The following is a 19170-nucleotide window of genomic DNA, read 5'->3' as shown; positions in this document are numbered from 1 at the left end:
GAAGGAAGGAAATAATAGAGATCAGAGCAGAAATAAATGACATAAAGACCAAAATAATAATAATAATAATAATAATAATAATAATAATAATAATACAAAGATCAATGAAATCAAGAGCTTGTTCTCTGAAAGAAAAAACAAGATTGATGAACCTCCAGCCAGGCTCACCAAGAGACAAAGAGAGAGGACCCAAATAAACAACGAAAGAGGTAAAGTAACAACTGACCCCACTGATATACAAAGAATTATAAAAAATACTATGTACAACTCTGTTCCAACAAACTGGACAACCTCGACAAAATGGACACGTTCCTAAAAAAATACAAGCTTCCAAAACAATCACAAAGAACCTGAATAGGCCAATAACTACTGATGAAATTGAAACAGTAATCAAAAAGCTTCCAGCAAACAAAAGCCCTGGACCAGATGACTTCAAAAGGGGACTTTAACTGAACATTCAAAGAACTAAAACCAATCCTTCTCAGACTATTCCAAAAAATTCAAGAGGAAGGCAAACTTGCAAGCTCTTTCTATGAAGCCAGAATTACTCTAATCCTAAAACCAGATAAAGACACCACAAAAAAAGAGAATTACAGACCAATATCCCTGATGAATGTAGATGCTAAAATTCTCAACAAAATTACAGCAAACTGGTTCCAGCATTACATTAGTAAGATCATGCACCATGATCAAGTGGGATTTATTCCAGGGATGCAAGGCTGATACAATATCTGCAAATCAATGAGCACGATACATCACATAAACAAACTGAGATACAAAAATCACATAATCATATCAATTGATGCAGAAAAGGCATTTGACAAAGACCAACACCCTTTTCTGATAAAAACTCTCAGCAAAGTGGGAATAGAAGGATCATACCTCAACATAATCAAAGACTTATATGACAAACCTACAGCCAACATCAAACTAAAACCATTTTCCTTAAGAACAGGAACAAGACAGGGATGCCCACTCTCATCCTGTTTGACAAAGTACTGGAAGTGCTAGTCAAAGTGATCAGACAAGAAGATGAAATAAAAAGCATCCAAATTGGAGAAGAAGAAGTAAAATCGTCATTATTCACAGATGACATGATGGTGTACATGGAAAACTCTAAAGACTGCATCAAAAAAATTATTAGACTTAATAAATGAATTTAACAATGTAGCAGGATACAAAATTAACACCAAGAAATCTCTGGCATTTTTATACACAAATAGTGAACTTACAGAGAGATTTAAAAACAACCCCATTTACCATTGCACACAAAAAAATTAAGATACTTTAGAATAAACTTAACTAAGGAGGTAAAAGACCTCTACTCAGAGAACTACAGGACGTTGAAAAAAAAGAGAGAGAGATAGAGGAAGATATAAACAGATGGAAAAACATACTGTGTTCATGTGTTGATAGAATAAACATTACTAAAATGTCCATACTACCCAAAGCAAACTATAGATTCAGTGTTAAAATAGCAACAGTATATTTCACAAATCTAGAAAGAACTCTCCAAAAATTCATCTGGAATAAAAAAAAAATTGAATAACTGCAGTGATCCTAAGAAAGAAGAACAAAGTAGGTGGGATCTCAATACCAGATATCGAGCTGTATTACAAAGCCACTGTTGTTAAAATTGCCTGGTACTGGCACAAGAATAGACATATAGACCAATGGAATAGAGAACCCAGAAATTGAGCTAAACCACTATGCTCAATTAATATTTGACAAAAGAGGCAAGAACATACAATGGAGTCAGGACAGTCTCTTCAATAAATGGTGCTGGGAAATTTGGTCAGACACATGCAAAAAAATGAAACTATACCACCAACTTACACCATACACAAAAATAAACTCAAAATGGATAAAGGACTTAAATGTAAGATGGGAAACCATAAAAATATTAGAGGAATTCACAGGCAGCAAAATCTCAGATATATGCTGAAGCAATATCTTCACTGACAGAGCTCCTAGGGCAATGGAAACTAAAGAGAAAATATACAAATGGAACTACATCAAAATTAACAGCTCCTGCACAGCAAAATAAACCATCAACAAAACAACAAGAAAACCCACTGCATGGGAGAACATATTTGCCAACGACATCTCCAATAAGGGTTTAATCTCCAACATTTACAGGGAACTCATACAACTTAACAAAGGAAAGATAACCCAATCAAAAAATGGGCATCAGACCTAAATAAATACTTTTCAAAAGAAGACATAAGGAAGGCCAAGAGACATATGAATATATGCTCAAAATCACTAATCATCCAAGAGATTCAAATCAAAACAACAATGCAGTACCATCTCACACTTCGAATGGCTATGGTCAACAAGTCAACAAATGACAAATGCTGGTGAGAATGCGGAGAAAAAGTAATCCTCATGTACTGTTGGTAGGAATGCAGACTGGTACAATCACTGTGGAGAACAGTATGGAGTTTATTCAAAAAACTAAAAATGGAACTTCCATTTGACCCAGTGATCCCATTTCTTGAAATATATCCAAGAAATGAGAAACACCAATCAGAAAGGATATATGAACCCCTATGTTCATAGCAGTACAATTTATAATAGCTAAGATTTGGAACCAGCCTAAGTGCACATCAGCAGATGTGTGGATTAAAAACTTTGACATGTCTACAGAATTAACTACTATGCTGCTGTAAAAAGGAAGGAACTTCTACCATATGCAACAGCATGGATAGAGTTGGAGAGCATTATGCTAAGTGAAATAAGTCAGTTATAGAAAGATAAATATCAAACAATCTCATTCATTTGTGAATTATAATGAACAACATAAACTTATAAGCAAAAACAGATCTAGAGACAGAAAAGCATTGATCAGATGTTCAAACCTCAGAGGGAAGATGTGGAGGGGAGGATTCTGGGGGAGAGATCAACCAAAGGACTTGTATGCATGCATATAAGCATAAGTGATGGACGCAGACAACAGGGGGTGAGGATGAGGGCAGGACTGGAGGATAGGGACACAATGAAGGGATAAGGACACATTTGTAATACCTAAATGCAAAAAGAAAAAATATATATTCAAAGTGACGAAAAGCAAGGTCCTACAACCAAGATTATCTTATCCAGAAAAATTATCATTAAGAATGGAAGTACAGATAAAGAGCTTCTCAGACAAGAAAAAGCTAAAGCATTTCATCACCATCAGACCAATATTACAAAAAACATTAAAGAGTCTTCTTTAAGAAGAAGAAAAAAATGTTTTTAAATATGAATAGTAAAATGGCAATAAATACATATCTATCAATAGCTACTTTAAATGCAAATGGATTAAATACTCCAATAAAAAGATATATGAAGCCTGATATGAATAACAATCAAGACTCTTTCATATGATGTCTACAAGAGACTCACTTCAGATCAAAACACACACAGAGACTAAAAGTAAAGGGATGGAAAAATATATTTTATGAAAATGGAAACAAACAAAAGCTGGGGTAGCAATTCTTGCACCAAGCAAAATAGGTCTTAAAACAAAACAAAACAAAACAAAACAAAACAAAACAAAACAAAACAAAAAAAGCAAGCAAAACTAAATTCATAGATGCAGGGAAAATTTTGATGGCTTCCAGAAGGAAAAGGGGTTGGAGAATGGTGAAGGGATTAAGGAAAACAAATTGGTAGTTATAGAATACTTATGGGGATATAAAGTACAGTATGTGAAATATAATCATAGTACTGTAGTAACTATGTTTGGTGTGAGATGGGTACTAGATTTATCATGGTGAGCACTTATTGAGTTATAAATGTCTAATCATTGGGTGAATATAATATTGTATGTCAACTGTAATTAAAAAATTAAAAAATATATATATTTAAATAAAATATATCCAAGTCAGGCAGAAAAATACTTTTGTTAAGTCAACAAATACAAGCAATTACCAACAAAAAAGTTCAAAAAGGACAGATTTTCTCAAATTACACTAGTAATTAGGTCTATGAAGGCAAAGACTTTTGGCTCCAACCACCTTACTGTACTGTCAATATCTAGAATAGTGGCTAGTATTTAGAAGGTGCTCAATATAAATTTGTTGAATAAACAAATAAAAATCAAACTGCCTAATGAGTTAGTGACCTCCCCATCACTGCAAGAATTCAAGGAAGTCTTACTACCCATAGACAACATAAAGAAGAGCATTATGGTTGGAGCAAAGTGTTTGGCATTTAAAATATCTAGGTTCCAATCCTGAATATATTTATAGATTGTTTCAGCTTGAACAATTCACCTAAAAATTCTGATCCTTAATTTCGTCATCTAAAAGTGTTAAAAATAAATAGAATTTACCATATAGGATTGTTTGGAGAAATTAATAAGATATTTACTACAAAGTATTTATCACATCTGCTGGTACATGATAACTGCTAATCCAAAGTTATGTAGGTCTTTATAAATTGGGTAGAGGGCTGAGCAAGTCAAATTGTCTATTCTTTTTTAGCCTTATGTTTCCTGAATCATAAATAAATCTAATTTTTATGAGAGCTCTCAAAAAGCACTTGTCTTGTGAAATGTATATGTCACTATAGATTAAATAATCTCCCCAAATATCCCAGTCCCTCTCTTCCTCCTTCCAAAAGATCCTAGAAACATGACAACTCTTTTCTTTTAGGATAAGGTGACCAGATGTCCTGCTTTTGGCGGGACAGTCTCAATTTTTAACAAATTGTCCCGCGTCCCATGACATTTTAAAAAAGTCCCAATTTTTGGAAAGAATCTTTTAAATCTTTTGGACTTTTTTAAAACGTCGTGGGACGCAGGACAAATTGTTAAAAATTGGGACTCTCCTGCCAAAAGCGGGACGTCTGGTCACCTTATTTTAGGAACTGTTTTGTATGTCAAGTATTGGATGACATAATTTATCACTTCAGTTATTCACCTTATATGGTGTGAAGTTCCTAAGGTCAAGTACTTAAGAGGTTATTCTCAAATATACCTGACTAGAGGCCCAGTGCACAAAATTCATGCACTAGGGGGGTGTCCCTCAGCCCAGCTTGCACCCTCTTCAATTTAGGACCCCTCAGGGGATGTCCAATTGCTGGTTTAGATTGGATATCCCTCTCACAATCCAGAACTGCTGGCTCCCAACCACTCACCTGCCTGCCTACCTGATTGCTCTTAACTGATTCTGCCTGGCAGCCTGATCACCCCCTAACCACTCCCCTGCCAGCCTGATTAACATCTAACTGCTCCCCTGCCAGCCCAATCACCCCCAACTGCCCTCCCCTGCAGGCCTAGTCACCCCTAATTGTCCTCCCCTGCCAGCCTGGTTGCCCCCAACTGCCCTCCTTCCCCTGCAGGCCCAGTTGCTCCCCAACTGCCCTTCCCTACTAGCCTAATCATCCACAACTGCCCTCTCCTGCCAGCCATATTGTTACCACATGGGGGTGGCCATCTTGTGACCATATGGGGGCAGCCATTTTGTGCCCACATGAGGATGGCCATATTGTGTGAGGGTGTGATGGTCAATTTGCATATTACATCTCTATTATATAGGATACCTACTCTACTCTTTGCCCTCAGTTCCCTGAAATTAAGATTCTATTTCCTACCTCTAATGAGGAAGAAAGAGAATATATTTAAGTTAGTTTCATAGAAAGTGCAAAAGAAGTAGTGAGAGGAGATTAAGGAGGACCAAATAATCTGGATATAGGTACTTCTTCTTGTTATCAAAGTAAAATATTCTGAACACTTTGAGTGGGTAAGTCTAACTATCCATGGTTGCCTATCGAAGAGAACAGAATTACCATGGTTGAATTCCAAGCACTGGGAAATAAGCAATGATGGCTATGAAGGAATCAGGACCAACTACTATTTGGTGGTAACAGGCACTATAGCAGCACCCCTGAGAGACACATATGGAGGAAAAATTACAACTTGACCTGAAGCATAATTAATGACATTGAGACCTTCTTTGGCAAATATAGCAGTGGGATACATTTAGATGTGCAAGTTTAGACTGTTTTTGTATTAACCTCTTCAAAGCATTTAATATCTGAATGAAATACCTTTTGTTCTCAAACACAGAAGAAATTGCATAACCATAACTAATAGTATATATATCTGGAGCCACCACTTTATATGTGACATTGTTGACATATACTCCGATGTTAACAGGATATCTGAGAGAGAGAGCAAAATGAAAGTTTTGGTAAGTAGGGCAGCAGGATCACAAGACTCCAAGGGGCATGGAATATTGCTCTAAGGAAGCAAGATACCCATTTATGACCCCTATTACACTCTGTACTATGTATTCACTGTGTGCTCAGACAAGGGAAACTTGCCAGTGTAGCTGGACTAGGGGAAAGTCCAGGATTTGGGAAGTATTGGGCAAGGATGGAACAGGACTGAATTGAGAAATAACTTTCTATTTCTTTTCTTATATTCCAGGGGACAAATCTGTGAGATTAGGGAAATTACAGGACAGGGTCCTGGGCACCAGATTATATGGAGGATTTGGGGAAGCCAAAGGCTGTGGAACTGGATCAGAAGTGCCTCTGGCAAAATTCTAGGAAGTTTAAAATTGTTATATACATATAGGAGTTCTGAAACTTCAGAAATAAAACTGCAAAAGTCTTCTGACATTCATTGTTTAAATTCCCTGCAAACTAGGATCAATGTGACAGAAAAATTTTCTCAGGAGTAAACATTCAATATCCTGATTTAAAAAATATGTTTTAAAGTTAAAAATTTCTGTGTGGTGTTAGAGCATGAAAGTCCTCAAAGTGCAGAAAATAAAGAAAGTGCAATATCTGTATTTGCTCTGTTTGATGGTGACAGGCACCATAGCAGCAGTTAGTACCATTAACTACCGATCACAGGTGACCTGGGTTCAAAAAGCCTTGTGTATGAGATGTTGTGTAAAGAGACAAGCATTGTTTCCCAGAGAATGAAGAAGGTGAACTTGGAAATAGACAAACTATAGAAGCAAACAATCAATACCTCCATATAATGTAATTTTCTGATGCAGAACACAAAATAAATATCTATAAATTAAATAAATAATTTATTTAATATAGTAAATTAAAAACTGGTTGAAAGTAAAGCAGGGTTTGGCACCAAACTATTGGAATTTGAATTTTAGCAACAACAAATACATAACACATAAAAATAACAACTCCATTGTCAAGGTATATAATTCACCCCTTACTTGGCTATCACTGGGACTGAATTTGCTCTTTCATTTTATGAAAGGTTTTCATTCAAATGAAAATAAAAAAAAATCCACAAGGAAAGGACATGGGTTCTAAATTTATACTTCAGCTTTAACAACACTAAATAGGTCAGCTACCAAGATTCCTGAATGACTCCGAATATAAATGTAGGATTGAAAGGGAAACCAAAAATAAGTCTCCCATGATGGAAAAGATAAAATTGAAATTATGAGTTAACAAAGGGAGTTAATTTTGTGTTACAAAGAGATGCAAGCACATAAAGTGAGGCTTTGATAAACAGGAGAAAGGGGCTTCCAAAGTTTATTTATCAGCTTCCTAGTTATACTTCCATGACTATGAGGGAGAAAAATTGTAATTCCCTAATACTAAGCCTTTGTGAATTGAACCTAGTTAAACAGTTACCTACTCTTCAGGAGTACTCTAACAATAGGCTAAAATTGACCTGAGATCACATCCGAAGTCCCTCTGGTAGACACTAATGATCTCCCTTAGGGAATGCCCTCTCTTTCTCCTTTTCAGCCATTGTCCCCCTTGAGAAATAAAACCAAAATAATTCCCTGTCCCTTAAGCAATACCAGAATAAATCAGTGTCCTATTCTTATGGTAAACTATTTTGGTGCTAGGCATAGTTCCTGTCCCTATACTATGCAACTGAAAGCAAACAACAATAAGTTGGCTACTGCCTCCAGGAAATACATGCTCCTGGGAGATAATAGCTTATTTAACAAAACTAATGATGAGCTCAAGACTCACTTTAAGACCTTCATATTGCTATGCTCACTAAGTGTGTGTGTGTGTGTGTGTGTGTGTGTGTGTGTGTGTGTGTGTGTATGCATAAGTGGCCATTACAATTGGATGACTGGAAAACAGGCTTGTAGCTATAATGCACACTGACCACCAGAGGCAGACGCTCAATATAGGAGCTGCCCCCTGGTGGTTAGTGTGCTCCCACAGCCAAGCCCTTCACAGCTGGCCAACCTCCTGCAGTCCTCTCTCTGGGCCAGCCCTGATTGGCCCCCATCACTGGCCAGGCCAAGGGACCCCACCCATGCACTAATTCGTGCACTGGACCTCTAGTTATATTATAAACTGTAAATTATAATTTGTTTTCTCAGCTTGCAAGACTTACTTTTAAAAAAATCACCCAGTATGCTGGGCCAGCGTAGCTCAGTGTTTGAGTACCAACCTATAAACCAGGAGGTCACCTTTTGGTTCCCAGTCAGGGCATATGCCCAGGTTTTGGTCTCAATCCCCAGTAGGAGGCATGAAGGAGGCAGTTGATGAATGATTCTCTCTCATCATTGATGTTTCCATCTCTCTCTCCCTCTTCCTTCCTCTCTGAAATCAATAAAAATGTATTTTTAAAAATCTTTAGAGGCTCTAAAATTATAAATATCCTCCCTAATTACCTATTCTATAATGCTATTAACACTCTGTAAAGATTATGTTCTCTTTTAATGGCTTAGGTCTAATAAACTTAGTTTTGCTTGATCAACAGGTTTTCAAAAGATCATTAAGGAGATTAATGGTCAACAATACACATGAACCTGAGTGTTTGAATTACTTAAAAGAGTATAGCCACATGAACTATCTGATGATTTCCATTCTGTTTGAATTGCTGTTAGGGACAGGGTTTTTGTGTAACAGCTAAACTGTTTTCCTACTTAAAATTAATCCTTTCACTCTGCTTACCTCTTGTTCTTTCTATACATCTTAATTTGTCTGGGGACTAGACCTAGTCACAGGCTGAAGCACAAAGAACACAGTTTTACAGTTAGCTAATCTCTCTGATCATAACCACCTTGTACCAGAGAAAAATAGTCCTGGATAATGGGTGAGGAGATGGGATCTAATCGTGGATATATCACTTACCAGTTGCTGAATCTTTAGTAATGGACTTTTTACATATCTATTTCTTCACAAGGTAGTAGTACAGTCCACTTATGACATCAATAATTTTTAAATCAATCTTAATTCTACATATTGCTTTATGTCTTATAAATCCTATTTGTGATATTTTATTTAAAATTCAAAAAATATATGTTACCATCACTAAATGAGAAAAATCAATGGTCTTAAAGGTTACATGACATTCAAGTTCATAAAACTATAAATTGTGAATCTAGCAGTCAAATGACATATAACTTTTGAAGCCTTGAGATGCTAAACAAAATAAGGGATTTTCTCTAATTATTACAGTTCCTACAATTTTTAAGAGCAGGTTTCCTGAGCATCTGATATTTTCCTTGTGTCTAGATACTTAATAAGGTTTAAATGTTGTATGTCTACAGCAGTTCGCTATTTATAAAGCAATTTCTCATTTATAATGTACCTAATTTTATCTTTATTTTGTCACACTGATGAAAACCATTCTTCCTTGGTAGAACCAAGCCACAGATACTCACCTGGTAGGACAATACTTGCCCTTTTCTCTTGACCAGTAACTGTGTTATGAAAGCAGCAAGTGACAGGACCATGGGTACTGTTTTTTAGCAGAACACTTGTCTTTATGTGCAATAATCCAGCTTGATCCTCAGAGAAGATTTTTGATGAGGCTGGAATTACATTCCCTTTGCTGTCTCTCCAATTCATCTGGGGTTGTGGGTACCACCCTTCTGAGTTACATTCCACCATGAGCCCTTTTGTGTCAGGAACAAGAACATTAATCTGTATATTCAATCCTAGAGCTGGAGGAAGAGAGAGAATTGACATTAATTATTGGTGTGGACTCAAGAATAAAGAAGTAAATGTTCCTTTTCATTCTCTGTGGCTGGCAGAGTGTGCTATAACTTTAATGGTGATGACCACAAATAGGGCAGAGATGACCACCCAAGCTAACAGGGCATTAAAGGTATTAACCATGGAAGAGATGATTGACTTTATGAAAGTTAATTTTTGTTCAACAACAAAAGACAATATGTAGAAGGTAAAAAAATAAAGCTACATAATAGACATTTATAATATATCTGAGAAACGAGTGAGTACAGAATAATTTTTAAAATCCTATCTAATAAAAGAGTAATATGCAAATTGACCACATCTCCACTACACCCATGAGCCACACCCACCATCCAATCAGGAGCAAGTATGCAAATTAACCCAACCAAAATGGCTGCAGCCATGGAGAGAGCAGGAGGCTTGGGTTTCCCAGGCAATGGAGGAATCGAAGCTTTCCACCTTCCCGGGCCTGCGTTGGCCTCAGCTACTAAGTTTTAATTATAGAAGATAAATAAATCCCAACAAAAATGGCAACAATTATAGAGCTGGAGAGAGCAGGAGGCTTGAGTTGCTCTTGGCAATGGAGGAAGCCAAGTTTTGGCAGCCTTGGCCTGCCTTGGCCTCTGCTTAAGTCTACAAAGTTTCAATTATAGAAGATAAATGAATCCAAACAAAAATGGCTGTGGCCATGGAGCAAGCAGGAGTCTTGGCTCTGCTGAAGGCTACAAAGTTTCAGTTATAGAAGATAAATAAATCCCTATATCAGGGCCTCTGCTTGGGTCTCCCTTGAGTGTGGCCAGCCTGCAAACCACCACAGGTTCTTATCCAGAGTGCTCCATACCCCAAGGGAACCCCCACTCTGATATGGGACACCCTTCAGGACAAACCAGCTGGCCCCCACACAGGCCTCTATTCTATCTAATCAAAGAGTACTATGCAAATTGACCATCACTCCCCCATGTAGTCAAAGATGACTGCCCCCATATAGACACAAGATGGCCACCTGGGGAGGGCAGATGGGAGGGAACAGGTCTACAAAGGAGGGTTGTTGGGATGATTAAGCCTACAGGTGAGGGCAGTTAGGGGTGACCAGGCTGGCAGAGGAGAGAAGTTGGGGGTAACCAGGCCTGAAGGGAAGGGCAATTGGGGGTGACCAAGCCTTCAGGGGAGGGTAGTTAGGGGTGACCAGACATGCAGTGGGGGGATACTTAGGGGCAAACAGGCTGGCAGGGGAGTAGTTAGGCATCAATCAAGCTGGCAGGGGAATGGTTAGGGGCTTATCAGGCTGGTAGGCAGAAACAGTTAGAGGCAATCAGGAAGGCAGGCAGGAGAACAGTTGGGAGCCAGCAGTCCTGGATCATGAGAGGGATGTCCGACTGCCCGTTTAGGCCTGACCCTATTAGGATCAGGCCTAAACGGACAGTCGGAAATCCCTCGAGGGGTCCCAGATTGGAGAGGGTGCAGGATGGGCTGAGGGACAGCCCCCCAATGCATGAATTTTGTGCACCAGCCCTCTAGTCTATATGTTCAATTTAATTTTAATCATAATCCCTAAGAGGATTTAACTTAATAATTACAATTCAGACTATATGGGGCTAAAACAATTTTGGAGAAAGATAGCAAGATGTGTCACAAACCAAGACACATTGCTGTAGTAATTTAAGAAAAGCAGTATTGTATTAGATATAGATAACTAGATAATGATAACCTAAAAAGTAAACATAATAAAAACTCATAAAAAGACCCATGCGGAGGTATGGACTTGGTAGATGACAGAATTACCTTATAATTTTTGGGAATAGTCAATAAGTATATATTTTATTAGCTCATTAAAAGACACAAAGGTAAAATTCATATAGATTAGGAATTAAATGTGAAAATATAGCTTCAAAAATTTAAAGCAAATATCTTCATAAATGAGGATAAGAAGGAATTTCTCAAATGTGACACAAATGATAAATTATAATTTGGCAGACTATAAATTTGATAATATCAAAATTAAATCTACATAAAATAAGTTACCATACATTTTTTAAAAGGCAGTAGACTAAACAAATTGCAACAAAAATAAAAAACTAAATTGTAATATCCAGAATAAAAAACAATTCCCACAAATTAAAAAAAATCAAAGAACTCAATAATAAAATGGGCAAAAATAATAAACACGCAAGAATCAGAAAAAAGTTCTCTATTATATAATAAATAAAACTTTATTATTATTAAGGATAAGCTAAACTAAATCAAAGTTTGCCCTGCCAGGTGTGGCTCAGTAGATGAGCGTCAACCTAGGAACCAGGAGGTCACAGTCAGGGCACATGCCCAGGTTTCAGGTTCAATCCCCAGTAGGGGGTGTGCAGGAAGCAGCTGATTAATGATTATCTCTCATCATTGATGTTTCTATCTCTCTCTCCCTCTCCTTTTCTCTCTGAAATAAATAAAAATATTTTTAAAACTTGCAACATTTAAAAACATAGTAATTTTAAGTATCAGTGTGGATGTAGCTTTTACATGACTTGAGTCAAATATAAATTGATCAAATCATGTTGGTGGGTAACTGCTAATAATTTTAAGATATTTGTACACAATGGCCTAATAACTTAACTGCAAGCTGTATATCCTAAAAGAACTCTTGGACACAAATGCTACAGTCTAACATAAGAACTGAAATTTGTCTACTACCTTAATGTCCATTGATATGGAAATACAAAAATCAATAGTCACATATTTATGGAGTGGAATACTATACTGAAGTTAAAGAATGAACTGTACCCACTTGAAAAAACATGGATTTATATAAAAATAAAAAACTAAGAGTATAATCAGGTCAATAGAATATGCATAATGATACTACAAATTTAAAACACACAAAATAATAGTATTTTTAAGAATGTCTTTGTGTTAACCAAAAGAGATTATGAGTTTAATGGTTACTTTTTGGAAAGGAAAAAAGTGAATGGCATCATTGATGAGTACAAAGATGATGTTAACTTGATCAGAAGTAAATATAATAAATTATTAACCAAGTATCTAGTTTATTACATTATTCTATGTATTTTTCTGTACATTATAAAAGTTCTAGATTTTTTAAATACCCTTAGACCTTTTCCTCATGGCCCAGCATTCATGAATTCTGGATCATGAGTCCAGAGTGGCACTACATAGGAAACCCAGAGATGACTCCTCTGCCCTTACCTGCTACCTTCAGATCTATGATGGCCTCTTCAGAGATGTCACCATCTTTAAAGAAACAGTGGTACTTCCCCTCATCAATAACACTGGCATTCTGGATCCGGAGGGTCATTTTGCCCTCTCCCAGGGCGTCCTTCAGAAGCACTGTGTGATTTTTATAGTTCTGAGTGCTTTTTTCAGAGCGCTTTTTCTCCTTCATATAAATGGAAATCGGCTGGTAGTGATCCCGATACCAGCCCACCTCCATGTGTTCCGCACTCTGCGGTGGGGAGAGCTGGCAGCTGAGCTCAGTGTGCTGGCCTGCGAGGACCACCTGGTGGCTCCTGGTGCTATGCACAGTGAACTGCTCTGTGAAGGAAGTGAGAGACTGAGGTTTTAGTGTAAAGGCCACAGAAAAGTGCTCCACTGAGACCCTTCTGCTCCAGACACATTGGCCTCTTTCTGGTTCTTGATGCCAAGTTCTTTCTGACTCAGAATTTGACTCTCAGGAGTATCTCTTTTCTGACATCTATACTCGGCCTCATATCTCTTAGGTCCCAGCTTAAATGGCAACTCCTTAGGAAACTGTGTATGAGTACCCATTTATCATCTCCCCTAATCATACCTACACATGTCTTCATAGCACATATGAAGATATTGTTAATTTCTGTCTTTATTTTCTCTCATGGCCCATTAATGTGTAAGTCATGCAACAGCAGAGTTTTGTCTTATTCCTTTTTACATTCTCTTTATTATCCTCAGTGCATAAAACACTGTCTGTGCCTACGACACACTCTGTAAATACTTAACAAAGGAATGGAAGATTCTCCCATTGTCCAGAGTTAGGTATTCAGTTGGTGGGCAGGATGGTCTGAAGAACCCAAGGATGTGAACCACTATTGCCCAACATCATCCTTTACTTATCAAACACACAGCTGCTTTTTTCAGTATCCTTTTTGGTGGATTAAGATGACCACAAATTTTTTGATGCACCTTCCATGAAGATAAAGGGTCTATGTCCTCTTGAAACTATATGTTCTGTGATTGCTTTGCTCAGTAGAATATGGCAGGAGATGACCTGCAATGATTTCTGAGCCTTTCTTAAGAAATTACCAGCTCTCATTCATTTAATTTATTTCCCTTATTATATTTTAACACTCTTTCTGGAAACCATGAGCTGCCAAAATGAAATCTGATTCCCCTGAGTCATCATGGCAGAAAGGCCATGTGTTGACATGCCATCTGATAAGCCCAGCCTTCCATCCTACTCCATCAAAGTTCCAGACATGAATGAAACCACCTTGGGTTCTTCAGACCATCCTGCCCACCAGCTGAATACCGCAAGGGACCTCAGTCTGTGTCATGTGGGACAGAAGAATGCACTAGCCAGAATTCCTGACCCACCAACTGTGAAATGTAATAAAATGTTGGTTGTTTTAAAACATTCATTTGGGGGGTAACCTGTTATAAACCTATGGGTGACTATCACACAGCTCTTCCAGTACTCTGAGGTTTTGCTTCTTTCAACTATGCCAAATTCATTCCTGTCTCTGCCGAAAACATTTTTCCTTCTCACCATAAGGAATCTGAATTATCAGACTTAACGTCTACTGCAATAAAGAAAAATTTGTGGACAGATCCAGCTCACACCACCTTCTTACCTGATGTTCTAATAAACTTATAATTCTAAACTAAACTTGTAGTCACATAAATGACCGTGTTTTGTTCTTAAACATAAGGGATATATTCATTATGATTTGCCAGTGAAAATTCGAGCCTCCCTGGGGGAGATGGTAGACATTTATCTGTCTCATCTCCTCGGCACATCATTACAGCACTGTGGATGGAGTCAGGACTGAGAAAGATTCAGTCACTGAAATAACATTTCTTAATCACAAGTTGTTTACCGCCTCCCTTCTATCCTCAATACTACCAACAGAAAGGGTGGGACCTGAAAAACATCAGTGAGAAAACGTCCTCATTTCCTTCAGTGTCATTTACCTCCATGATCTTTATCACTGTGACACACCATGAAAAATAATAGATGTCCTTACCCGAGGTGAGCACCATCTGTAAGAGGAGAAAAAATCCAGATACACAGGAAAGTGAGGGCTCCATTACACCTGGAAAATGAAACAGCAATTGTGAGATCAGGCAACAAGAATCATATAATACACTTTCTCCACCCCCCCCCCCTACACACACACACATACACAGAAAGAGAGAGACAGCGAGACAGAGAGACAGAGAATTTTGAAATCCTGTCTTTCTAGAGAATTCCCTTTGATGTGCAGCCAAATGACTTAGTCAACCCACAAATGTCAGACCCATTGAGATGCTTTCTTTTTCTCCTTCTTTCCTGTGCTCTACTGTGGCTCACTGCTTTCCTTAGATTACTATTCTGAAGGGCAGCTGTGATAGGCCAGAACATAAAGGTATACAGAACCCAGCTGTATACATCTCCATTCGGCTCCAACTGCCCCTTGGCCTGAGCCACTTGGTCAATGGAGAGCCCTGGTTGCTGCTTCTGATGTGACCTCATTTCCTAAAGGGGGCACTGTGTGCCTTCTGCTGTAAGGGATAGGCCAGCTTTAGAAAAACATTGATAAGATCACTGTTATAAGTGGGATTTCTGAGGCCAGAAATCCCACTGAATCTATGGGATTTCTGGCCTCACTCACTACTTCCGCATTCAAAGAAAATGCCACATCAGAAGCTAGCTGCCCAGAAGGGCTTAGTCAAAACATTCAGATGTAAGGGGATATTAACAGGTAATAGGAATAAGCAAGCAGATAAATGCTACTCCTTTCTTGCTTTATTTCCTAATTTTCTTCCTCACTTTAAAAAAAATGTTTTTCACTTTAAAAAAAATGTTTTTGTTGATGTCAGAGAGAGGAAGGAAGAGGGAGAGAGAGAACAAGAAATCAATGATAAGAGAGAATCAATGGTCTGCCACCTCCTGCATGCCCCCTATTGGAGATTGAGCCCACAATCCAGGCATGTGCCCTGACCATGACCTTCTGGTTCATGGGTGGACACTCAACCACTGAGTCACACTAGCCAGACTCCCCCATCCCTTTCCTGCCTAAACTGCTATGCTACTCCTTTCTTGCTTTATTTCCTAATTTCCTTCCTCACTTTAAAAAAATATATTTTTGTTGATGTCAGAGTTCACTAATCTTTGTTGATGTCAGAGATTACTAAGAGTTCTAATAAACTCTTAGTAATAGGTTTGGGCTCTTTTTCTAGGAACCCTAGATAGAAAAAAGGAGACACTGCTATGATATGGAGATAGGCATTAGCATGCTGGATTGAGAGGGACATATCTGTTTATATATTCAACATTTAAATACATTAATAAATAAAATATTATATTTAACCTGCTAGAATATGAAGTGCTTACACCCAAATATAAATTATGTGATTCCATTTTGAGATTTGTGTTTTGTAGTACAAGTATATAAAATGATGTATTAAAGAAGACAAAAGTTGCAGGTTAGATGTCTCTTATAATGGTTTAATCTAACCATTAAAAAGAAAATGGAATTGGAAATAATAATTAGCTGAAAGCAATGACACAGATTGGGAGTAGATAATTGCAAAACTTCAAATGATAAAAGAGCTCATATCCTGAAAAAAAAATATATATATATAATTTGAATGGCACAAATGATTTTTAAAACAGATAGGTCAAAAGAAAAATAGACAAGGGACCTGAACAGTCTCAACATAGAAAATACCCCAATAACAGTAAAGAAAAGAAAAAAAATGTAGAACCATTAAAAATCAGGAAAATACATATTAAAACCACAATGTAATTGTCACACCCACCAAAATGGCTACAGTGGAAAAGGCTTGACAATGCCAAGTTTTTATGAGGATGTGGTATAATGTGTCCTGGCCATTCCTCGTGTTCATGTCCAGTTTGAATGCATTGGTACAAGGATACGGCAGTACACCCTTATTTGTAGCAGATACATTCTAAGACCCCCAGCTAATGCCTGAAACTATAGATAGCATTGACCCCTATATATACTATGTTTTTTTCCTATATGTGCATACACTTACAGCTCTCTCATATACGTATGTATTGCCAACATTACTACTCTTACACTTTGGAGTTGTTATTAGGTAAAGTAAGAGCTACTTGAACCAAGTACTGTGTTACCACAACAGTCGATCTGATAACCAAGAGAGCTTCTAAATGAATAATGTGTGGGTAGCATAAGAAGTGTGGTTCTGTTGGACAAAGGGATGATTCATTGCCCTAGGTGGGATGGAGCAGGTCAGTGTGAGAATTCATCATGTTACTCAGAATGTCATGCAATTAAAAACTTATGAGTTGTTTATTTCTGGAATTTCCCATTGAATATTTTTGAGCCTTGGTTGACCATGGGTAACTGAAACTTCCTAAAGTAAAACCACAGATAAGAAGGACGACTGCATTTGAAAGCACTTTAGCATCTTCCACTGAAGTTGAAAATAAAAAGCCTGTGATCCAGCAATTCTACATCTGGATGTATGATCAGATAAATACATGCATATTTGACCAAGAGAATGTACAATCCTATCTAATAAAAGAGTAATATGCAAATTGACCATCTCTTCAAGACACAAGATGGCTGCCACAAGATGGCTAGAAGGGGAGGGCAGTTGTGGAAAGTTGGGGCTGACCAGGCTGGCAGAGGAGGGCAGTTGGGGGAGACCAGGCCTGCAGGGGAGAGTGGTTGTGGGGGGACCAGGCCTGCAAGAGAGGGCAGTTGCAGGGAGGTGTGGCCTGCAGGGGAGGACAGTTAGGGGCGACCACACTGGCAGGGGAGGGAAGTTGGGGGTGACCTGGCCTGCAGGGGAGGGCAGTTCAGAGAAATAAGGCTGGCCAGGGAGCAGTTAAGCATCGATCAGGCTGGCAGCAGAGTGGTTAGGAGTAATCAGGCAGAGGCAGGCAAGCGGTTGGGAGGCAGCAATTCTGGATTGTGAGAGGGATGTCTGACTGCCTGTTCAAATGGGCAGTCGGACATCCCTTGAGGGGTCACAGATTGGAGAAGGTGCAGGCTAGGCTGAGGGATACGCCTCCCTACCCCCATGCATGAATTTCATGCACCAGGCCACTAGTAAACTTCATGATGACATTATTGGTAATAACTAAATTAGGAATATAAATATCTTAACAGTAAGCCTACATATATAACCCAAAATAATATCAACATCAAACAAACAATCATATAAACAAAATGTTAATAACTGATTGTTAAACAATTTGTGATTTTACATAGAAAATAATATTTTTCTAAATACTTTATTTCTTTATTATAAAATTACTTGCATTTCTGCCAACAAAAGAGTTAACATATTTAGCTTTTTGCAATTATCAATTGTTAAAAATAGTAACAAAAATATAAAGTCCTCAGGAATTAATGTACCAAAAATGCAAAATATTTATTAGTGAAATTATGACATTCTATTATAATACTAGAATAATTGAAAGATACTATATCAGAATTCTAAAATCCTAGAGACACGACCTAGTGTTTATGGATTAGAAAATTCAATATCATAGACTTCTACATAACACATTCTATAAATTCAATGCACTCTCAGTCAAAATTTTGAATTTTTTGGTTGTTGTTTTGTATTATAAATCTTAAAATTATGACTCCAAAACATAGATAGAACAGTATTGGGTCAAAAAAGAGACAAGATATGGAATCTAAAGAACAAAATAAACTGATAAACAAAATAGAACCAGAGGTATGGATACATGGTACAGACTGACAATGTCAGAGGAAAGGGGGGAGTAAAGGACTGAATGAGAAAAATGTAAAAGGATTAGCCAAAGAACATACTGTATATGCATAAACCATAGACACAGACAACAGTGTGGTGATGGCCAGATGAAAGGAGGACAGAGGCTGGATGAAGGTGAGCAAAGGAAGGAAAAATGGAGACATCTGTAATAGTGTCAAGAATAAAAATTGTTTAAAATAAAGAAAAATAATGTGTTACAATCTGAGTTAAATAATATCCCTCAGCCCAGCCTGAACCCTCCCCAATCTGGGACCCTTCAAGGGATGTCCAACTACC

The 19170-nt window shown here is 37.7% G+C and overlaps 1 protein-coding gene across 2 annotated transcripts in view; it reads right to left on the bottom strand.

The window, feature by feature from the left end:
• Positions 1-19170, bottom strand: part of LOC311616691 (putative selection and upkeep of intraepithelial T-cells protein 1 homolog) — a 166487-nt gene that overhangs the window by 11475 nt on the left and 135842 nt on the right. For both annotated transcript variants that reach the window (XM_084872367.1, XM_084872368.1), the window contains exons 3-6: positions 15144-15212; positions 13114-13458; positions 9609-9890; positions 6037-6150 (exon numbers count right to left, since the gene is read on the bottom strand). In XM_084872367.1, coding sequence (XP_084728493.1) covers positions 6037-6150; positions 9609-9890; positions 13114-13458; positions 15144-15207 — 805 coding nt within the window. In that variant the 5' untranslated portion in view covers positions 15208-15212. The remainder of the gene's footprint in view (positions 1-6036; positions 6151-9608; positions 9891-13113; positions 13459-15143; positions 15213-19170) is intronic.

Source organism: Pipistrellus hanaki, assembly GCF_964339955.1.
Source record: "Pipistrellus hanaki genome assembly, chromosome: 2".
NCBI classification, from domain to species: Eukaryota; Metazoa; Chordata; class Mammalia; order Chiroptera; family Vespertilionidae; genus Pipistrellus; species Pipistrellus hanaki.
Note: the sequence above shows the minus strand (reverse complement) of the source record. Positions and strands in the feature narration are given on the sequence as shown.